The 24,890-nt window shown below is 35.9% G+C and overlaps 1 protein-coding gene across 2 annotated transcripts in view; it reads right to left on the bottom strand.

Moving 5' to 3' along the window:
- Positions 1-24,890, bottom strand: part of EPC2 (enhancer of polycomb homolog 2) — a 125,682-nt gene that overhangs the window by 22,036 nt on the left and 78,756 nt on the right. Inside the window, exons 3-7 of one of the 2 annotated variants that reach the window (XM_043894263.1) lie at positions 19,064-19,209; positions 11,303-11,509; positions 4,266-4,414; positions 3,094-3,226; positions 788-979 (exon numbers count right to left, since the gene is read on the bottom strand). In XM_043894263.1, coding sequence (XP_043750198.1) covers positions 788-979; positions 3,094-3,226; positions 4,266-4,414; positions 11,303-11,509; positions 19,064-19,209 — 827 coding nt within the window. The remainder of the gene's footprint in view (positions 1-787; positions 980-3,093; positions 3,227-4,265; positions 4,415-11,302; positions 11,510-19,063; positions 19,210-24,890) is intronic. The other variant, XM_043894264.1, reaches the window with a different exon arrangement.

The following is a 24,890-nucleotide window of genomic DNA, read 5'->3' on the forward strand; positions in this document are numbered from 1 at the left end:
GTCTTGCTTCCAAATTTATCTGTCGTGTTGTTTTAAAAAAAATTTTTTTAAGCAAGTCAGTCAAAATGTTGAAATAGTATAACCCATGTTATAGTACTCTCTCTAGGTTTCCTATACTGTATGAAGAAGAAAAAAGGAGGCCACTGCTACACCAGGTGCTAAACAATGTATTTTTTTAAATCAATCCTTTAGTATATAAAAGTCTTGTTTTAAAAGACAGCACATATGAAACAAAAATTTAGATTTTTAAACTGTTAAAATTTGCTATAAAACTGCTACAATATAACCAAAGAATTATTTTCACAAGTTAAAATTTGAACCAATTCTAAATCTTCTTTGGAGTCAAATAGTTATTGTCAAATAAATTAGCAAAATTTTCATTAAAAGTTGTAAAATACAATGCTGATGGAATATGGGAATTATTATTGGTGAATGTTTACAACTATGTGTTAAATGTCTTAAAATATTTATAATCTTTAGCTCAGGAATTCCATTTTTAATCATCTATTTCAAATATGGAGGGATGAGGTAGAGATGCTCATTTTTATAAAAGGGAGAGCTTAAAACCACCTAAATGCTACACAATAGAAATAAAATATATTCAACTGATAGAAAATAACAGAAAGCAAATACCATTTCAGTAACTACATAAATAATGTGGAAAACGTTTATGTTGTAACATCAGGTGAAGAAAGCAAGAATCAAAATTCTAAGATATTATGTTTTAAAATAGAGCAATATAAAAGACTAGAAGAAAATGTCTGTAAAATAGTTTTAAAACAAGCACCTGTGGAAATTCATCTTCCTCTGAGCTGTGAAAGTCATATTGCTTAAGGTCACTCTTATTGATCACAGGCAAAGTCTCAGGAGTGGGCTGCTGAGATGTTAGCACAGCCTCTGCTTTAGGCTTCTTTGGGTACTTCTTCTTTTGACGAACCACATCAGAAGCCTCTTCTTTCAAAGACAAGTGATGCGGGTGCTGTTTACATGATGATTTTTCCCCCGAAAGGAAGAAATGAAAATCATTTTAGAAATCATAAAAAACTATACTGCTCTTTGAAAAAACATACATTTTTACACAGGAGGTGATTTTATTTTCTGGTTTTAATATGCAGAAACTATTGATGATAAGCTAAAAAGTGCTTTGCTTTCACAAATTACAGTGAAAAATAATTATGACATTTAAATTTACTTTTTTATATTGTTATCAATACTTTAAGATGTTAGTGATTTTTAAAAATTCCTCTATTATGCAATCCATCATTTAAAATGTATTTAAATTCTATTTTTATTTTATTTAAATCTACTGATTAATGATGAAAATTGACTACTTTTATTTTTAAAATGACTTGAATTAGATTATAAATTCACTAATTCATTTCTATGCTTATTTCCAATTTTTAAAAATATCTACACGTGGAATAACTTTTCTGAGACAGAAAAGCTTACTAATTAGGGAAGAAACCTTCACTTTTTAGAATTAATTACTACCTCAGCTGAACAATAATCAAACTGTCTTCAAGTACCCCAGAGTTCTTTGGTGGCACGCAAGACGCTATCTGGCAGAGACTAACTGATGGGTGGAGTCTAGAACCCAGCTATCCTCAACAGAGCAGCTGTTTCTGTTTTAACATACTGGCATTCCTTTTAATAAATAAGAATCTACTTTAAAAAGTTTAAAAATCACTGTTCTAAGCATCAAATTACAAGCGTTAACAAAGTGTAAAAATACTTAGGAAGTTTTACATTTTTTCAAGTAGCTCAGATTTTCATTAAAACTACTTTAGGGTCAAAAATGTTATACATGATGAAAATGTTGCTGAAACACTGAGTTATTGAGATATAAATGCTTTCATACAATGGGCATGGCTATGACATCAAAAAGAAATCCCCAACTTCTCAGAAACTACTTATATTTTAAAGTAGGATGTGTGACAAAGGAAATATAGTTAACTATGTCAAATGCAATCATATTTCTAAAATTAGTATTTAAATAGTGTGGGTGTTTAATCTTAGAGGTGATCTAAGATTAAGAATCAATATATAACAAAGGCTGATTCTGCAGTAATTTGGGGTTGAGATTTTCATATTCTATACCTAACAATAATATGCATAGGAAAAGCACTGATTTAGAACTGGATTTTTAAAAATAATGTACAAAATGACATTTATTGTCTGGTTTATGGCAAAGTAAGTGTGATTTAAAGGGAAGGTGGGCTAGATGCCTGTGATTAATAAGAAAGAACTTTGGTGTTTGAATTGACACAGTTGAATAATGGAGGTGTCTCCCTACTCCACATTCTTCCTTGACCTTTAAGAAAGAACCCGTGAAAAATGAGGATCGTGCAGGTTTTTAAAAGATGAATTTTCCACAAACACCCTAAACCATTTTTAAAAGCCTGCTACACAGTAGAGCTCTACTGTCTAAAAACTCATCCAATAACCTGTTTCTTTTTAAAAATATAAGCTCTTCAAAGGTTTTAACTTTCGCATTTCTCAACTGAATGCTTTTATACACCAAGTGAATAATGAATAAATGTAACTCTTCAGTCTAAGAAACTAATCACTAGTCTCTTTATTAGGAAAAAATTGAGTTCTAGCAGTTATAGGACGTTCCCAAGTCAAGATAAACAACAACTGATAAATGCTGGTTATGGCAATAGTGAGGACAGTAACTTTGAATAGTCTCAATGAAGAAAGGCTTAATTTTGATGCCTGCCATCACAGATATGCAGGATTTGCTACGGCAGTGATAATAACTAAGCTGTAATTACCATTATTCTGTAGGGATGCAAGATAGCATAGTTGAAAAAACACATGGTTTTTGGTGTTAGACCTAGACTCAAAATCTTAAATCTGCCACTTAATAACTATATGATCTAAAAGTCACACAGAGGTAAAAATCTACCTCAAACGGATGTGGGCAAGGATTAACGAATCAACATGCATGTAAAAAATCCTAGCAAAGTGCAAAAAGTAGGAACTCAAACATGTTAGTAATCTTCCTTTGTAACCAAACTATTGTAAGACAATTTCAGAAACCAACTGTCCAGTCAATATTATCATACATGCTTCTCCCCAGAAGATACTCACCTTAGTTTTACATTCTTGGACTTTGTGATGATTTCCATTATGAAGAGTTGCTGGAGTGGCATATAATTCTTTTTCTGATCTATTGATCTTCACTTCATTAAGGATTTCACCACCATAGTCTCCTAAATGATATCTTGAAAAGTAAATAATATGTAAGAAAATGTTACAGTTCAAAAATAAAATAGAAATAAAAAACCAATGATACACCATTTACTTGGAACACAACAAATCAAACAGAGCCAACAATTAATTGGATTATTCTTAAGAGAGAAAACGTATGGGAACAAAGGAAGCTCATATTTGGGATTTAGTAAAAACAAAACAAGGACTGATGCTGAAGCTGAAACTCCAACACTTTGGCCACCTGATGCGAAGAGCTGACTCATTTGAAAAGACCCTGACGCTGGGAAAGATGCAGGAGAAGGGGATGACAGAGGATGAGATGGTTTGATGGCATCACCGACTCAATGGACATGGGTTTGGGTGAACTCCGGGAGTTGGTGATGGACAGGGAGGCCTGGTGTGCTGTGGTTCATGGGGTCGCAAAGAGTCAGACACGACTGAGCGACTGAACTGAAAAACAAAACAACTCCCTCTCCTAATCTCTAAGATACACAGAAGATGGAATCTTCATATATTTCATATTTTCAAACACTGGGAAATGATGTTTTAGAATGCTTACCTCAGAAAAACAAACAAAATTTTGTTAGGTTTAGCAGAGTCTATTTAATTATGTAGGAAAACAATTATTACATTGGCGAATACATTTTCAAAATGCACTGAAACAAGTGTTTCCTAACTAATCAAAAAATAATATCAATTAAACAATTATTTCTCTCAAATTACATTTAACAGAAACTTTAATACAGAGAATGGGACAATATGATCTCCAAGTTCTTTTCTAAATACAACTAAATGATTGTGCAACAACAAGAAATTAAGTGTAACAGAGGATCTGATCTATACTATACACAAAAATATCTCCCAAATTTGCAACCCAAACTGGCAACTTAATGGTTTAAAAACAAAAAGCAAAAACTAGCAATCACAATTTTCAAAAAATGGAGATATTGTTAGATAATCAATTTCAATAGTTATAAAGTTGAAATTTGGTTACATTTTGCCTTTCATTTGACTGAAGCATTACTGGTATGTAAGAGTAGCAATGTTACCTTTTTTCCACAACTTCTAAGGTTAAGTGCAATAATTCTCGTTTTGTTTTCTCTCTTCTCTTAATCATTTCCAAAATTGTTATGGCTCTACTAAATTCTCGTCTCAGTTTCAACATCTTTTCATAAGAGGCTTCATCATTCTTTCGATTCTATTCAAAATAATAAGTTTAAAGAATTGAATCCAACTGTCCACATTTCCAGCTTCATTCATCAAAATCTTATCAGACCCAAATTCATTCTATAAAAGCAAAATGCTTAAAAAAAAAAAAAAACCACACATACATTTAAACAGCAATTACAAAAAAAAAATTACACACAAAAAAGTAAACAGCAATTACATCAAGAGAAACTATTTAACTCAAAAAACAAACAAACAAACAAATATCTCAATAAATATTCAGAAAAAAATGTTCCCAGATGCTGAAAAGACGGAATGACACACATGGGCTAATTCTAACATAAAATTTTTAAAGTCTGCCTGAAACAAAAACTACTATATCAAAAAATGTAATTTTTTCTTATTGTTACAAGGTCTTTTTCAATGACAGTGAGAAACAGTTCTGTCAAATCAAGGTTATCTAAAAATAGCCAAACTGAGTTGCTATTCATCCATTCAGCCTTCTAATCGTGGGCTGGACAGTTCAATTCACTACAATGTAAAGATTCACAATGACAAGCAAAGCTTCACTTTAAAAACTCAGATATAAAACAGATTACAGAATATAAAGGATCTCAAGGAATGGAATTATCATGCTGAATGTAGTAAAACCTCATTGCAGAGTAGAAAAGAGATCTACTAGTAAAAGGTCTGGATTTCATTATAAATTCTTACTTTGAAGTGTCAAAAGTAACTTGAACTAACTCACAGGTAAAAGTTCTAACGAATAACTAGAGAAGGGTCAGTTATAATTAGCAGCATCACCTGCATATAAAAGTTACTGTTAATAAAAATATTTTGCTCAATCAAATAGCCACAGAATTCTTACTTTCTATTAGGTGTGGAACTATCTGTTTAAAAACAGATCACTACCACTCCTCATTCTATATGTTCAGACAGACTGCATTTAAGCAAGCTTTCCATACATTACTTAATAAAGCAATGTGACATTAGAAATCTGAACCCAAAGAAAGCCAGGTTTCGTATCGGAGGATTATAAAAGAGAAAATAAAACTTGAGAAGATACAAAGTTTTACTTCTTTCTTTTGCATAGTTTTTTGTATTTGAAAATTAATCATCACCTATAAAACATTACTTAATCTCATTAAGGTGGTGCATACTGAATATTAAAAAATACTATGTTATGAATAATAAATCACCCTTTAATCTTATCCAAGGAAAATATATCACTTTCCCCCTTCAATAATATATGTGACAAAAGACAAAAATCTAAAGCATAGTTTTAAGCAAAATATTTTGTAACCAGGCAGCAGTTGCACCTTATGATTGAAAAAAAAAAGAACATAACCAAGAGCAAATATTAAAGTACAAAGTACTTGAATACTTCAGTATTGCTCTCTGTAGAAAGTATTTCACATGTCCCCTATTCTCAAAAGGCTTAAAGTCTAATAAGAATGAAAGAAATACAAGTTCAAAAGATAAATAACACCAGCTGAACAAAAAGTGCATCAGAACATTTTAAAGTTGTCCTCCTCTTCACTAAATGTTTCTCTTGGACTATGCACTTCTGCCCCTTCTTATTCATTCATTTTCTGCTCTCTTTAGGCCCAAATAAGTAGCTTCCCTAATTTTTCTTAACCCCACTCCTGCCCTTTCTTCTATTTTTACCTTTTATTGTGAAATAATTTCAGATTTACAAAAAAGCTACAAAAATAGTATAAAAAATCCCCATATTATCTTCATCCAGATTCCCCAAAGGTTAATATGTTACATTTGCTTTATATATCTCTATGATGTATATACACATTGTTACGGACTGAACATTTGCATCACCTGAAAATTCTTATGTTGAAATCCTAACTATCCAATGTGATTTTTATTTGGAGGTGAGGGCTTTGGGAGTACTCATGAATGGATCAGTGCCCTTATAAAAAGGAGACCTCAGAGAACTCTCTTGCCCCTTCTGCCATGTGAGGACACAGCAAGAGGACCATCTATGAAACAAGAAGCAGGCCCTCAATAGACACCAAGTCTGATAATACCTGGATCTTGGACTTCCCAACTTCCAGAACTGAGAAATAAATATTCATTGTTTAAGCCACCCAGTCTATGTATTTTTGTTACAACAGCACAAATGGACTATGACACACATACATGTATGTATATAAACACATGCATACATATATAACTTATTAGCAACAGTATTTTAAAATATTTTTCAAGTTGAAGATATAATGCCTTCATCCCCTAAATACTTTAATGTATATTTTCTAAGAATAATGACAGTCTCTTATACAATCTCAGTAACATTATCAAAATCAGGAAATTAATACTGATATAAAAACTATTATCTAATTTATAGACTCTCCTCATATTTCACCAATCGACCCACTAATGTCCTTCACAGCAAGAAATACAAGTTAGTATATACAGATTTCCTATATTTATATAATGTTGCTATAAAGGACATTAGTGGGACAATAATAATTTTTATTATTAAAATTTATTATAAATAATAAATTCTTTCCCAGTCCAGGACCTGATTCAGGATTAAAATTGAATTTAGCTGTCATGTCTCTTTTGGGGTTGTTCAGTTGCTCAGTCATGTCCGACTTTGTGACTCCATGGACTGTAGCACACCAGGCTCCCCTGTCCTTCACTATCTTGTACAGTTTGCTCAAACTCATGTCCATTGAGTCAGTGATGCCATCTAACCATCTCATCTCTGTCACCTCCTTCTCATCCTGCCTTCAATCTCTCCCAGCATTAGGGTCTTTTCTAATGAGTTGGCTCTTCAAATCAGATGGCCAAAATACTGGAGCTTCAGTTTCATCATCAGTCCTTCCAATGAATATTCAGGGTTGAATTCCTTTAGGATTGACTGGTTTGACCTCCTTGCTGCCCAAGGGTCTCTCAAGAGTCTTCTCCAACACTACAGTTAAAAAGCATAAATTCTTTGGCGCTCAGCCTTCTTTATGGTCCATGTCTCTTTAATCTCCTATAAGTTGGAATACTTCCTCTGTCTTTCTATCATGATCATGACCTTGATAGTTTTGAAGAGTAGAAGCCATTTATTTTTGTAGAATGTTTGTTAATTTGGGTTTCTTTGATGTTTTTCCACAATTAAATTGAGGTTGTGAACTTTTGGTATGACCATTACAGAAGTGAAACTGTGTCCCTTGCTCATCATAAAGAAAGAAAGAAAGAAAGAAAGAAAGTGGAGTCACTCAGTTGTGTCCGATTCTTTGTGACCTCATGGACTGTAGCCTACCAGGCTCCTCCGTCAATGGGATTCTCCAGGCAAGAATACTGGAGCGGGTTGCCATTTCTTTCTCCAGTTGCTCATCGTACCAGGAGCTAAATGATACCTATTTGTCAGATTACTGCTGATGTTAACTTTGATCACTCGATTAAGATGGTGCTTGCCAGGTTTCTCTAGTCAAATGACTATTTTTCTTTTCTGTTTTTAATTAAAAAGTACACTGTGGGACTTTATATAATCAAATTTCCCCCATCAGTTTATCATCCGTTAATTCTAACTTTTGCCAGAAACAATGGTAGTTGCCAGATGATGATTTTTGAACACCATCATTCCACTGACATTTTTAAGTTGGAAATCTATGATAAGGAAAAGCATTCTCTTTTATCTATCATCTATCTATACATTTATATCAGTACGGATGCAAGGGTTACCTTCTGAGTTATAATCCATTACCCTCCTTACTGTGTGTGACACACAAACTCCCCCAGATGTGATCAGCAGAGTCCCCCTAATTTAAGATGGCTCCTGAGGCCGTCTGACACTGCTCCAACATGCTCTCATCACATTTTTATATTCTGGCAAAGCAGAATGTTCCAAGTTTACCTTTATGCTTTCCTAGTATCAGACCTGAAATCAACCTTTTTTTTTAAGAAGCCCTGGTTTCCTTTAATGGAAAACAGTATTTTTACATGCTACTCTAGTTGCTTCTACGTGGGAAATCCCCAAAATGGGGAGGAGTCTGGTGGGTTCCAGTCCGTGGGTCACAAAGAGTCAGACACAACTTAGTGACTAAACAACAAAATACCAGCTACGCAGCTTCTTCCCTTTCAGATAACTTCTTTGTGAATTTTTGGAGTCTTGCTTAATTTGGGCCTTGTTCACTATTCATCTCTGTCAAAACCAGATCTAGAGGTTTCCTCACTGTTTTAGAACATCTACATTTCTGTCTCTTGGCTTGAAGAACACTTCTTATATTGACTTCAAAAGAAGGCTAAATGGTGGTGGGGCAGCAGGAGGGGAGGAGGAACTGTGGTTTATGACCTGACCAACTCAGGGAGTCATGATTTTAGCTTTATGTAGGGTACTTGGTTGATGAAGAAGGAAATGGCAAACCACTCCAGTATCCTTGCCTGGAAAATCCCATGGACAGAGGACTCTCATGGGCTACAGTCCATGGGGTTGCAAAGAGCTGGGCACGACTGAGCGACTTAACACTAACTGCTTCTATACGCTCTAAGTGAACAGAGCTAGGAAATAAGCCTATAATACATTTATGTACATAAACAAGCCCAGATTTATATCTATTTCTAGCTGCAGCAATATTAAAATCTGTAAGTTCATAGTGACATCTTTTCTGTGCTTTTAAGATTGTCTACTCCCTATATTCAAATTTACTCATTCCCTTTACCCTTCTCCACAACCAACTCTGCTTAGAGCAAATTCCCATCTTCCTATTCCAGTTACATATTACAGTTTTGATCAACTGCCAAATCTCTAGGGAAGCGGTTCTCAAACTGCTACAATTTATAGTTAACCATAGATCTTTGTAAACCAAGGCTAATTCATAAGTGATTGTTATGTGCAGCCAGACTTAGAACCACCACCCTGGAAGTTTGCTCTCCTGCCTATCTTGCTTCACCTGGGCCACACAGGAGGAGAGAAGGAAGGCACAGATGTTAACAGTTTCACCTGTGGGTTAAACACATCAATGTATATGCTGATTCAAGCCTTCCCAGCCAGTGCATTCAGACATGCTGGCACCTTAACACCATCTCACTTAAGGATGCCCTGAAGCACTTCAGCACTCACAAACTAAACATTAGTTTAATGATTAAAATTAAGTTCTAGACTTCTAAGCAAGTATTTCAGAAGTCCTTCACTCTAGCCTTTGCACCAGCTATTTATATAGCTATACCCTCTGGAATGTTTTTAAGTTTGTGGGAATAGGAAAGGAACCAGAGAACCTCTGTTAACTAGTATTCATTTTTTGCATATCCCAATGGATATGCACCTCTGGAACACTTAAGGTGCTCATTCTCGATTGCTTTCCCAATTTTCTCATTTTAAAACTCAGACATTTCCAAGAAACAATAGTATATATGAAGGGGAATAGTCTTTGGCCCCACAACTAAAGACAGAGAAATAAAAAGACCATTGAAAAAGAAAATGTACCATGCTAGATGTGAATATGAAAATAACATGTAAGAGGAAGGGCAGGAATCACAGTGTCAGGAAAACGTTGGCCTAGTTATTACAATGGAGAAATGCCTCAACACAGGAACTTGTTTCTAGCAATTCTCAAACATGCTGGTTAGAAAATAGTGATTTAACTTATTTAAGAGTAAAACACATTTAAATATTAGGAATATTGTTTTTTATGTCAATAATACTGCTATTTTAAGTACTTCATGCCTATCCATTAAAAGAAACCCAACAGTACTTTTCCTTCAAAATATATTGCTCTGTTTTCCAATACAACTGAACCAATTATATTTCTCTTAAAAATTGGAAATTCAGATATTTCAATAATTCAGATAAACCTCTCCTTCCGCATATCCAAATTTATAAAACTTTACTGTATTTACAAACTTATCTCATTATAGTCTTTTCTAAACAAGGCATTAATCTTCATCAAATATCTAATATCTCTATAGCCAAGAACCAAAACACCAAACTGAAAACTCAGTCTGGGTTAGGGAATGTCATCCACATTTGGGAGATCCAAGAAATAGTTATAAAAACTAGCTGTTAACCAAAAGAGTTCCCCCTAAAATGTACTATCCCTGGCAGCTGTTATGCTTCACAGCTGTTATATTAACAGCTGACAAGGACAAGCACTCCATGTTAGGAGAAACAGGAATCCAGAGAAAACGCTGACCTCCAATTACAATTCCTTCCGTTTTTTACATTTATATGTCCCTAATATTCTACAATGTTAAAGAATGTGTTAGTGTCTGGTGTTTATTATTAATTATGAGAAGTGGAAGACAGTGACTACCCCCCCCAAAATAATGTCTTCTTCTTTACTATATCATTTCACAGCATGAGACCCAGTTTCTCTTAGAATTCTGGCTCATCTTGCTTCTGAAAGCCAGGTGAGGACAAGTTTGTCAATTTGAAATCTGACACAACTGACAGTTCAGAAAAGGAGAAAAAGATTTCATTGTCTTAGTGTCTTAATTGTGACTGTCAGCAGAACAGGCTTGAAAATGAACCCTTACCAACTTCCCCTGACCCCACAGTAGTTAGAGGGAGTAAAGTCCTTTTTAACATTTACGATTTAGAATATGGTTTCAAAGGAACTCTTAAGCTTCCAAATAGAGGATATGTATAGAATGTATAGCTTACTGAAGAACTCAAAACTCCTGTTTCCTCATAACACGAATTTCCTCATATCACTTCAATTGCAAGCCTAAAATGATATAATCAATAGATTTATAAAGCTCATAGGTATTAAATAAACATTAAACAAACATTGCAAACAACTGGGGGATAGAGGCTACCGAAGAGCAGGCTTTCTAAAATAAAGTTCAACAATGTCACTGGCTTCACTTTATGTCCAAATTACTCAAAATTACTCAAGCTATTGGCAGAAAAAAAAATATTGGTCTTAAATACTATCGAGGTACATTCAGTTAAACCTAATTTGCATATTACCTTTCGAGTTTGCATTTTTTCTGTTCTCCTCCGAAAGGCAACATAAGGGTCATTGTTGGTAGAGCCATCTCTTTTCTCTTGTTTTATCTGAGGAATGAGGGATGGTCCCCTGCAGTTTTTACGTTTTCTCACCCAGTAGTCATATACAGCTTTAATAAGGTAATCATCTTCATTTAGCAGCAGTTTTGCTTCTTGAAGTGTTACAAGCTAAATAAAAAATAAAAACTGTCATCAACTACAATCCTTAGGGAAAACATTTAAAGATTAAACTTTGTCTACAGGAAAAAAATGTGATCAGTCTAACAGTTATGATCAGGTATCATGATGGCAAAAAACACAATTCAATTCAATCTAACAAAGAATTTATTAGTAAGATTTACCAAAATTAGATATTTGCCCTAAGAGGTAGTGAGTTCCACCACTTAAAATATTTAAGAAGCCTGAATTAATGAGACGTCTACAACAGATTTATGACTTAGGTAAGTCGTGAACTAGAGACATCCAGAATCCTTCAAAATTCTGATACTCTGCGATTCCACACACTGGAGGATCTACTAGTCTTTATCTACTAGCATCATTAAGTGTTTCTGTTTTTCAACAGAAAATAGAATTTACAGGTGGTTTCTTTTTACCTCCCTCCAAAATAAATGATGAATACTTTCTAATATATTGCAAACTGAATACGTACATGACTCCTCTGATATTGAAAAGGACAAACTTAGCATGTTTCCAGAATTTTCCACACTATACAATCTTGAATTTTTTGTACCAGTCACATACAGAACAACTTCTCTAACAAAGCTGATTAAATACTAGAGAATCCTTATTCTCGACACTCATCTTGCTGATGACAATGTCATGTCTGGACAGTGGCATCTCAGGGATCTCTCTCTCCTTTATCAATGCAGACAACATATGCTGACATTATCTCAAAAGTAAAATTTGTAAAAATTTGCTTGGTCACATCTGTTTCCCTGCTCTTTTCGAAGATCAGAGAGGCTGACAAGATGGATTAGGGGTTACAAAGATCCATTTGTAGTGAAGCTTAGAAAAAGATTATGGAGTTTTAAAAAGCTGTGAATGCTTATTGAAGTGGTGGTATCCCAACCTTTTTACTTTTATTACTTTAGAGATGAAGATTTATTTTCAAAACAAACTGAAATATCTCCTAAAACTTGGAAATGGGGGGGAAATATCACTGAAATTTTAAGATTAGCATACTAATCAATTTGGTGGTTGTATGAATTTAAGAAAGTATGACTTACAAAACATATTTTTTACATGATTTGATTTCTCATATTGGTATTACTTAATGGAATAAATGTAATGATCTTTTGGACAATGATCATTTGTATTTTCAGTCCTATGATAGTGACTACTAGAGCTAATTAGTTGGCTTCTTATTACAGTTTGGCTGCCAAGATGGTGTGACTACAGGAAGAGACGACACTGACAATATCAATACAAGTATCCCAGTCCATGTGATAGTTACTTTTAGTGCAATACAATTATAAATGGCCATTGTTTGGTTTATTCAAAGTCTCAGTGGAGTCAGCTTAAGTGCATCTGAGAGACTGAGTAACATGGTCTCTAAAGAGGACAGCCAGAGCCTGAAACATAAGACCAAACCAAAAGAACCAATATTTTCCAAACATCAGCCTGAAGTGGACGCTCTCCCATTATTAACTGAAGTTCTCTGGAATGGTGATGTATACTTTCAAAGTCTATAAGGATGGTGGCAGAATAAGAACAGAACTTTCATATAGGGTTATTGTTACCATCTTTCTAAATTCCACATATATGCATTAGTATACTGTATTGGTCTTTATACAGAACAGACTTTTGGACTCTGTGGGAGAAGGTGAGGGTGGGATGTTTCGAGAGAACAGCATCGAAACATGTATATTCTAGGGTGAAACAGATCACCAGCCCAGGCTGGATGCATGAGACAAGTGCTCGGGCCTGGTGCACTGGGAAGGCCCAGAGGAATCAGGTGGAGAGGGAGGTGGGAGGGGGGATCGGGATGGGGAATACGTGTAAATCCATGGCTGATTCATGTCAATGTATGACAAAAATCACTACAATATTGTAAAGTAATTAGCCTCCAACTAATAAAAATAAATGAAGAAAAAAACAAAAACAAAAAAACCCACAGAGCTTTCTGGATCTAACAAACTTCCACCACATGCTTAGAGCTTTGTAGCATAACTGGTAGCTCTGGTTACCAAGGGAAACAGTGCTGTGATATGTTGCATGTGCTTCAACTGTTTGGTCACTCTGCTTCTGATAAGATTTTATAACCTTCACTGATTAAATCAAGAACTTAATCTAATCCTGGAGTGGGGAGGAAGATAATCTCTTTCCATCAACCCACAGAATCATTTCCTATACAGTGTTATCAAAATAACACTGCTTCCTATCTTTCTGCAGAAGATGTCAGCAGATTAAAACAATGCCTCAGATTTTCTTCTCTTGGTGCTTCTTGCTCCTGCTAGAAATGTCCTGCCTGGTAGTTAAGTACCCTCTTTACAGCTGAGGTAATTAGAACCCAATACACAGTTTAAACATCCTGACATTACTTTTCTTGGTTAACAGTATTTTCTCAGTCAACTTCTGTTTTTATATTGTTATATGACCAACTTTCATTTTATTGGATAATTTTGGTTTTACTCATTCTGTAAAAATTAGCTTTAGTTATTCTAGGGCAACTAGTATGAGTGCCTCTCTACTATCATGGTGACAACATTAAATTTGACTGGTGAGATTAATTTACAGACAAAATAGCCACAAATTAAACCACATGATTAAAAATCCACAAAAACAGAATCCCACTACTTTTATATCCTAAGAAAAAAGTCCTGCCATTTAGCACTTCATCCACTAGAAAGCAGTGGAAACTACTATTTAATTGGCAAAGGGATCTGTGATAAATTTATAATTTCCAAGACAGCTCTGACTTACTGGACTTACTTATTTTGAGGGTAAGGGATGGGAGATAAAAATTATTCTTCTTCTAGACTGAATACTCATTGGAAGGACTGATGCTGAAGCTGAAGCTCCAATATTTTGGCCACCTGATGTGAAGAGCCGACTCACTGGAAAAGACCCTGATGCTGGGAAGGATTGAGGGCAGGAGGAGAAGGGGGCGACAGAGGATGAGATGGTTGGATGCCATCGTCAACTCAATGGACATAAGTGAGCAAACTCAGGGAGAGAGTGAAGGACAGGGAAGCCTGGCGTGCTGCAGTCCATGAGGTCGCAGAGTCGAACACAACTGAGTGACTGAAAAACAACAGACTGCAACTAGCTCCATGAGAACAAAGATCATTTACTTTGCTTATATACAAAACTCAGGCTTCCCTGGTAGCTCAATGGTAAAGAGTCTGCCTTCAATAAAGGAGACCAAAAGAAATAGCGACAAGTAAGAGGCAGAGGAGCAAATGGAAGAGGAGGTGAAGAAAGAAGAAGAGTCAGGAAATGTGGAGATCAGCAACATCCAATACTACAGGGACATTAAGTAAAGTGCAGACTTAAAAAAAGGCTCCTGGATGACAATTAGGAGGCCATCAATCGCCTTACACAGTACAATATAAGTAAACTAAAATGGAGTAAAAGCTAAACAATATGCCTTATTTTTTGAAAATGTTATTCAGTCACTCAGTCATGTCCAACTCCTTTGTAACCCCATGAACTGCAGCATGCCAGGCTTCCCTCTTCTTTACTCTCATCCCTGAGTTTGCTCAAGTTCATATCCATTGAGTCGGTGATGCCATCCAACCATTTCATCCTTGGTCATTCACTTCTCCTCCTGCCTTAAATCTTTCCCAGCAATCAGGGTCTTTTCTAGTGAGTCAGCTCTTCACATCAGGTGGCCAGAGTATTGGAGCTTCAGCTTCAGCATTAGTCCTTCCAATGAATATTCAGGGTTGATTTCCTTTAGGACTGACTGATTTAATCTCCTTGCTGTCCAAGGGACTCTCAAGAATCCTTTCCAACAACACAGTTTGAAAGCATCAGTTCTTCAGCACTCAGACTTCTTTATGGTCCAACTCTCACATCTGTACATGACTACTGGAAAAATCATAGCTTTGATTATATGGACCTTGTTGGCAAAGTGACGTCTCTGCTTTTTAATATGCTGTTTAGGTTGGTCATAGCTTTTCTTCCAAGGAGCAAGGGTCTTTTAATTTCATGGTTGCAGTCACCATCTGCAGTGATTTTGAAGCCCAAGAAAATAAAGTCTGTCACTGTTTCATTGCTTTCCCATCTATCTGCCATGAAACGATGGGACAGGATGCCATGATCTTAGTTTCTTGAATACTGAGTTTTGAGCCAGGTTTTTCACTCTCTTCTTTCCCCCTCATCAACAGGCTCTTTAGTTTCTCTTCACTTTCTGCCATTAGAGTGGTATCATCTGCATAGCTGAGGTTGTTGATACTTCTCCCAGCAATCTTGACTCTAGATTGTGCTTCATCCAGCCTGGCATTCCACATGATGTACTCTGCATAGAAGTTAAACAAGCAGAGTGACAACATATAGCCTTGAGGCACTCCCTTCCAAATTTTGAACCAGTCTGTGGTTCCATGTCCAGTTCTCACTGCTGCTTCTTGACCTGCATACAGATTTCTAGGAGGCAGGTAAGGTGACCTGGTATTTCCATCTCTTTAAGAACTGTCCACATTTTGTTGCGATCCAAACAGTCAAAGAATTCAGCCTAGTCAATGAAGCAGAAGTAGATATTATTCTGGAATTCCCTTGCTTTTTCTATGATCCAATGGATGTTGGTGACTTACCTCTGGTTCCTCTGCCTTTTCTAAATCCAGCTTGTACATCTAGAAATTCTCAGTTCACATACTGTTGAAGCCTAGTTTGAAGGATTATGAGCATTACCTTGTTAGCATGTGGAATGAGTGTAATTTGAAAATGCAACTGTGACTTAAAAAAAAAAAAGCCAAAAAACAGAAGGTGGTAGTTTATTGAGAAAGACAGGCTCAAGTGAAAGGGCTCTTTTGGAAATGGGGACCCTTGGCACATTTTTGGGCAATAAGAAAAAGACTAAAGAAATGAGAGAAGAGATCATTGAAGACTGAGTATTCAAGGAACATACAGATGCACAAGGAAGAGTTAGAAATTTAGGGACTAAAGATAAGGGATTTTAAAAACCCACAAGATCCTAAGTTTTGGGAGTCACTGAAGAGAGAATGAATACAGTATAAGATCATCTGAAGTTAAGAGATTAAGTTTTACAAAAATTAAACTTGAGAGTCTGTGGGTCTAGACGGAGAATCCAAAAGGCAGCACAAGAAGAGAAAAAAGAACATCCTGGGGCTTAAGAAAGAGGTCAAGGCTAAAGGCATACGTATTTTATAACACACACAAAAATCCTCAATGAGGTGATTAACCCCCAAATAATCAGGATATGAACACCAAGAAGAGAATTTTAAGAAACCTTAATATTTACAGCAGATGAATGAAAAGGGAGTCAGTAAAAGAAAATTAGAAGAAATGGGCATAAAAAATCATTAAGGAAACCAAAAGGGAATGAACTATATTTGAAAGACCAAAGGTGATGTCAGTTTTAAGAAATGAGAGCTCAAATAAGACAAAAGGATGGGGGCTGAAAATAATCACGGACTCTGGCAATGGGAATTTTCAATAATAACTTCATTGCAACAGTATTCACAGAATAGTGGCAGCAGAAGCATTTGCCTCAGTCCGTCTTTTATGTCTTTCTCTACCAATCTAATAAATACCAGTTTAACCATAAACTTGATTCCTTGCCCTGGAATCTGGTATTGTATTAGCTCGCAAAATGAGCAAATAAAGAAACCCATGAATTCCCAGATCAGACACTTGGAATAAGGTCTGGCTTTTGCTTGGTTCTATTTAATCTCTGGTTCTATTAATATGACCACCTTTTTATTCCTGTGGCAAAACCTTCACCTTCATCTCCTCTGCAGAAAGCAGATGCTATCATGCTCTGAGAACCCAGTCGATTGTTTTATGACCTGGAAGTTTGCATGTGATTGTTTTATGACCTGGAAGTTTGCATGTGAGCAAAAAGAACTCCAATAGGATGACGCTGATTATTGTTGTTGGTCAGATGCTCAGGCATGTCCAACTCTTTGCAACCCCATGGACTGCAGCACACCAGGCTTCTTTGTCCTTTACCATCTTCTGGAGTTTGTGCAAACTCATGTCCATTGAGTCGGTGATGCTGATCATACTGGATAGTTAACTGCATTGCTGACATGTTTTCTGCTTATCCTGTACTCACTTAGATGGTAAGTTCACAAAGAAAAAGCTTCTGCCACTTGTCTTGTTCACTTGAGCATTAAAAATATTACTAACTGAATGAAGGCAATCTACAGAAAAAATAGCTGCAAGCTTCTGATGACATAATTTCAGCCACCATGAGAATTTCTGAGCAATCATGGAAAACAGCAGAAATAACACAAGTCTGATCAAGACTAGGATTGCTAGGAAAATTTACACATAAAGAATAAAAACTGAAACTATATCTGATGCCAGTGATCAAAATCTTAGGAAAACTGTGAGCACTAGTTATAATGAGTTTCACCTTGATGATTAAAACAAATATCCAATAAGAAAAGACAACCTCTCAAAAATACAAGTAGAATTATTTTTCATAGAGGAGATCTTTTACTACACAAAACCTATAAGATAATTCAGTCAAAATAATCCATCTTTTCTTTTCGGTTTTTTTTTTTTATACAATTAAATTGAATTTTACAAAATTCAGTCTTAATGCATTTTTTTGGTTAGTATACTTCATATTACTTTCCATCAAAATGACTTGTGGGGAGACTGATAGACAGGCTAAACATGCAGCAAAATCATTTTCCAATAGATAAGTGTGGGAAATGTTCTGAAGAGCTGGTAATACCTCAGGGATTTAAAGGACTAACTTGGAAACTGGGGGAAAATAATGAATTTGTATAGTTAAACAAGTGAAAAGTTTAAACAGTCTAGTGTAAAAAGTTTATTTATATCAGTAACTTCTTACTACATTAATAAAAATTAGCATATTAATATACCACACAGGCATACCAACAATTACTTTTATTTTTTAAATTTAACTGTAATATCAACACATGCTCATTATAATAAATTTGAAACACAGAAAAAGAACATAAAAATCACCAATAATTCCAGCACCTAAATATAACCATTGCTGGCATTTTGTTGTACATTCTTATTATTTTCTATGCACATGTAGAAATGCTTTAAACAAACCTTAGAGTTTTCCACTTTAGCAATTCTCTGTTCTGTTTTTACATTCCCTGTATCATGTATAGAATGTCCCACTAAAGAAAATTCCTTCTTTGTAAATAATTTTTCCTTAACTTAAAATTTTATATGGTATATAAATAAGCAAAACTAAAATAATCTTAAATGGTAAAAGCACCTTAATACAAATCTGAGCAACTTTATTGATGTGAGATGACTAACGAAGCAATTCAACCAAACAATTTTAGTTAATGAAGTGCCAAAAAGACAGCTCTATGAAAAGGATCAAGAAGATATTATAACAATGTAACTTGTATTATTTTTATATCCAAACAAGAAAAAAGTCAGAACTGTACTTTTCATACTCTTATTAAAAGACAGTATGCTTAAGTATTTCTTGAACTGTCAAGGAATATTGTAAATTGTAATATACTTAGGTCTAAATAAAAATGCAAAATAAAACTGCTAATTAGATGAAATGTTAAGAGACATTTTTACAAGGTACAGTACCTGATTAGAACTGGCTTTTTCAAGTCTGTCAATCATAATTTCAAATTGCAAAGGCTTAATTTCCATCTTTCTGTTAAGTCTATTTAATAAGGTCTCATCTTCTGAGTCCATATCATAATCTGGTTGTTCATTGTCTAGATTAAAGGCTAGAAAAGAAAAAAAAAATCTTCAAACTCAGGAGAAATCATGGAGTTATATAGTGTTTATATCTGACCACAGAATACTCCCAAAATACATAAAGTACTGACCAGAGTTCACGAGCAGATATCAAAAAATTGGTTTTAGAGATTTAGCTGAAAATAAATTTTAATTCATATATGATTTAAAGTTTAACAGAACACTAAAAATAGCAACTAGAATTATTTATTTTAAAAACAAAGGGTCACAAATATATATATTAAAACATAAACTAACAAATATATTAAAAAAGATAACACTTATTCTCATGGTAGTTTGACAGCATAATCAGAAGTTATGGAACAAAATTAACAATCCAGAAATAAACTCAAAATACAAAATATATGAGGAGAATGGCATTTCAAACCATTGGAAATAAAACAGACTTAAAAAAACAAGAGGCACTCGCCTGACAGACTAATTTTCTTTAAAAAAAAAAAAAAAATTTTAACATGTGCAACATTATAGATGGATTTGAGGCACTATACTAAATGAAATAAAGTCAAAGAAAGACAAATAATGTATGATTCTCCCTTTTATGTGGAACCTAAAAAAAACCCAAATTCACAGAGAGAGATCAGACTTGTGGTTACAAGAGGCAGAGGGTGGGATGAGGGGGAAACAAAGAAGGTAGAGGAGCATGAAAGGTAAAGAAAAATTGCTAGGAAATTAAAATTTTCAAAATTTCACTTTTGGGGGCACAGTTTCTTCTCTTGGCTGTTAGGCTTTATCACCCATTAACAAAGAGAATTACCAATTAGGCAGGTTATTAAGAGATATTGCTTGAAATATTCTTAGTGATGTGTGCAAGAAATTTGCTATTTCAAATGAAATCTTATTTAAGGATTGTCTAGCTCTGAGAAGCTGAGTTCTAAATTTGGCCAGAAATTCAATACTGGGTCCCTGAAGTCAACGGCTTCTTTTTATGAACTGACAAAAATCAAGATGAGGTACTCACTAATATTCAGAATGGACCACCATAATTTTGAATGGACCCCATGAACAGTATGATAAGGCAAAAAAGATATAACATTGGAAGATGAGAGCTCAGGTCTGTAGGTGTCCAATACGCTACTGGAGAAGAGGGAAGAAACAGCTCCATAAAGAATGAAGAAGCTGGGCCAAAGCGAAAACAATGCCCAGTTGTAGATGTGTCTAGTGCTAAAGTCAAGTCTGATGCTATAAGGAACAATACTGCACAGGAAACCTGGAATGTTAGGTCAATGAATCAAGGTTAAATTGGATGTGGTCAAGCAGGAGAGGGAAAGAGTAAACATCGATGTTTTAGAAATCAGTGAACTAAAATGGCCCGGAATGGGTGAATTTAATTCAGATGACTATTACAGCTACTACTGTGGGCAAGAATCCCTTAGAAGAAATGGAGTAGCCCTCATAGTCAACAAAAGAGTCCAAAATGCAGTACTTGGGCACAATCTCAAAAACGACAGAATGATCTCATTTGATTCCAGCAAACCATTCAACATCACAGTAATCCAAGTCTATGCTCCCAACCACTAATGCCGAAGAAACTAAAGTAGAACACTTCTAGAACTAACACCAAAGACATCCTTTTCATCACAGAGGATTGGAATGCAAAAGTAGGAAGTCAAGAGATACCTGCAATAACAGGCAAGTTTGGCCTTGGCGTACAAAATGAAGTATGGCAAAGGCTAACAGAGTTTTGCCAAGAGAATGCACTGGTCATAGCAAAACACCCTCTTCGAACCACAAAAGAGATGACTCTACACATGGACATCACTAGATGGTCAATACAGAAATCTGCTCTAATTGAGGCTCTTAATGAAAATAAAGTGTTGATTAGGCAAGAACTTTATTAACAGTGTAAATTTTGAAAGTAGGTTTGAAAAATCCCTAGCACATCCTATATCCCTCCTTATAATGAAGTCTCAGAACCACATTTTCCCAAGCCGGTGAAATATTTTTTCTCTTTTATAAATCTACTCCATTAACTTAAGGTATGTAGAACATGAAATTATGACAACTGGTTGGACTGTTATCTTTAGATAAGAAAGAATAGTTATATTATGTACATGGAATTAATAAAATTGCCTTAATAGTGCGTTTTCCCCCGATTTCTCCGCCTAACTTGAGATGGTTAGAAAAATAGGTATTTAGAATTAAACCAGGAATCATCAAAGTAACTGTTAGCCAAATCTGAGTCATCTGTGACTGCCTTCCCACTACAAGATCAGAATTTAAAGACTTCCCTGGTGGTCCAGTAAATTTTGACTCTGTGCTTCCGATACAAGGGGCACAGGTTCAATCCCTGGTTGGCAAACTATGATCCTGCCACAGGGTGCATCCAGAAAGAAACAAGAGCAGAATTTAGAATGTGTGACAGGTAAAGAATCCCACCTGCAATGCAGGAGACCTGAGTTTGATCCCTGGGTAGGGAATATTCCCTGGAGGAGGAAATGGCAACCCACCTCCAGTATTCTTGCCTGGAAAATCCCATGGACAGAGAGGATCCCGGTGGGCCATAGTCCATGGGGGTCACAAAGAGTCAGAAACAACTTAGCACCTAAATAGAAATCAGATTCAGTATATTCTCTGCAGCCAAGACAGAGCAGCTCTATACAGTCAGCAAAAACAAGACTTGGAGCTGACTGTGGCTCAGATGATCAGCTCCTTACTAAAAAATTCAGACTTAAATTCAAGAAAGTAGAGAAAACCAATAGACCATTCAGATGTGACCTAAATCAAATCCTCTATGATTACACAGTAGAGGTGGCAAACAGATTCAAGGTATTAGATCTGGTAGACAGAGTGAATGAAGAACTATGGACGGAGGTTTGTAACACTGCATAGGAGGCAGTGACCAAAACCATCCCAAAGAAACAGAAATGCAAGAAGGTAAAATGGTTGTCAGAGGAGGCTTACAAATAGCTGAGAGAAGAAGAAACGTGAAAGGCAAAGGAGAAAGGGAAAGATATCCAACTGAATGCAAAATTCCAGAGAACAGCAAGTAGAGATAAGAAAGTCTTCTTAAGTGAACAATGCAAATAGAGAAAAACACAGAATGGGAACAACTAGACATCTCTCAAAGAAAATCAGAGATACCAAGGGAACATTTCATGCAAAGATAGACACAATAAAGGAAAGAAAGGGCAAGGACCTAACAAAAGCAGAAGAGATTAAGAAGGGGTGGCAAGAATACACAGAAGAACTATACAAAAAAGGTCTTCATGATCAGGATAACCACGATGGTATGGTAACTCACCTACAGCCAGACATCCTGGAGTGTGAGGTCAAGTGGGCCTTAGGAAGCATCACTACAAACAAAGCTAGTGGAAGAGATGGAATTCCAGCTGATCTATTTCAAGTCCTAAAAGATGATGCTGTTAAAATGCAGCACTCAATATGCCAGAAAATGTGGAAAACTCAGCAGTGGCCATAGGACTCGAAAAGGTCAGTTTTCGTTCCAATCCCAAAGAAAGGCAATGCCAAAGAATGCTCAAACTACCACACAATTGCACTCATCTCATACGCTAAGTACTTTTGAGCAAAGTAATGCTCAAAATTCTCCAAGCCAGGCTTCAACAGTACAAGAACCATGAACTTCCAGATGTTCAAGCTGGATTTAGAAAAGGCAGAGGAACCAGAGATCAAATTGCCAACATCTGCTGGATCATCGAAAAAGCAAGGGAATTCCAGAAAAACATCTACTGCTGCTTCATTGACTAGGCTAAAGGCTTTGACTGTGTGGATCACAACAAACTGGAAAATTCCTAAAGAGATGCTAATACCAGACCACCTTACTTGCCTCCTGAGAAATCTTTATGTAGATCAAGAAGCAACAGTGAGAACTGGACATGGAACAACTGATTCAAAATGGAGAAAGGAGTATATCAAGGCTGGATACTGTCACTCTGCTTATTTAATGTCTATGCAGAGTACATCATGTGAAATGCCCAGGCTGGATGAAGCACAAGCTGGAATCAAAATTGCCAGGAGAAATATCATCAACCTCAGATATGCAGATGATATCCCTCTAAAAGCAGAAAGCAAAGCGGAACTAGAGAGCATCTTCATGAGGGTGAAAAAGCTGGCTTAAACTCAACATTCAAAAAAACTAAGATCATGAAATCTGGTCCCATCATTTCATGGCAAATAGATGCGGAAAATGTACAAAGAGGGGCAGATTTTATTTTCTTGGGCTCCTAAATCACTGTGGACAGTGACTGCCAGCCACAAAATTAAAAGATGCTTGCTCCTTGGAAGAAAAGCTATGACAAAACTAGACAGAGTATGAAACAGCAGATAGCACTTTGCTGACAAAGGTCCGTATAGTCAAAGCTGTGTGTGTGAGTCGCACAGTTATGTCTGACTCTTTGCAACCCCATGGACTGTAGCCCACCAGGCTCCTCTGTCCATGGAATTTTTCAGGCAAGAATACTGGAGTGGGTTACCATTTCCTTCTCCAGGGGATCTTCCCGACCCACGGATTGAACCCTGGTCTCCTGCATTCCAAGTGGATGCTTTACCATCTGAGTTACTAGGGAAGCCCATAGTCAAAGCTGGTTACTAGTTTTTCCAGTAGTCATGGAGAGTTAGACCATAAAGACAGCTGAGTGCCAAAAACTTGATGCTTTCAAACTATGGTGGAGAAGACTTGAGAGTCCTGTGGACAGCAAGACCTTTTTACCAGTCAATCCTAAAGGAAATCAACACTGAATATTCATTGGAAGGACTAATGCTAAAGCTGAAGCACCAATACTTGGGCCACTTGATGTGAAGAGCCGACGCACTGGAAAAGACCCTGATGCTGAGAAAGACTGAGGTCAGGAGAAGGGTCAGCAGGGGATGAGATGGTTGGATGGCCTCAGAGACTCGACAGACATGAATTTGAGCAAACTCTGAAAGATATTTGAAAGATAGTGGAGGACAGAGAAATCCGGAGTGCTGTAGTCCATGGTGTCACAAAGAGTTGGACACAACTGAGCAACTAAACAACAACAACCATAGTTTCATTTTCATTAACACTATGAAAAGTATACACATTTCTGCTATAACATGATATGAGTTTCTAAAAAAAAAATCCTCTATATGTACAATTGTATGTCAATAATAACAGGGTTATGTCAAGTCCATCTAACTTATTAGAACTCAAACAAACCATAAATGTTGTAATAGATTGTCATGTAAGCAACTTAGAATAGCTGGCTACTACCTCAAGGAACACTAAAAAAGCACAAAAAACCCCAGAATGTAACTGCTGCCTTGTAGATACTCAGACAACACGGACTGTAAGGGAACTTGGTACATTAGGACTTCAGGAAGAAATGCTATGTGAGAGCTGTGCAAGGCTGGGGATATTATCTTTCTGGGAAAGAAATTCTAGGTGCAAGTACTTCTTTTTAATTTTTTAATATAGAGTTGGAAGGGCTCATTAAATGCTGAGCAGTCAAGGTAAAGCATTTGCTCTTCCCTAATGAAGATTTTAATCCTCCTGTTACTATTCCAGCCACCTTTGGCAAGGAAAATCATAAAAGAAACAAGACAACTTCCATGTAGTACTGAACTCATTCCCTCCCTTTACTCACTGTTGTTAAGCTAATTAGTATCATAAACACTTGTGCAGAGTAGTCCGTACAGCAAATCTGTATTACTAAGGACATAAGAAATAATC

This window comes from Cervus elaphus, chromosome 33 (assembly GCF_910594005.1).
Source record: "Cervus elaphus chromosome 33, mCerEla1.1, whole genome shotgun sequence".
Classification (NCBI taxonomy): Eukaryota; Metazoa; Chordata; class Mammalia; order Artiodactyla; family Cervidae; genus Cervus; species Cervus elaphus.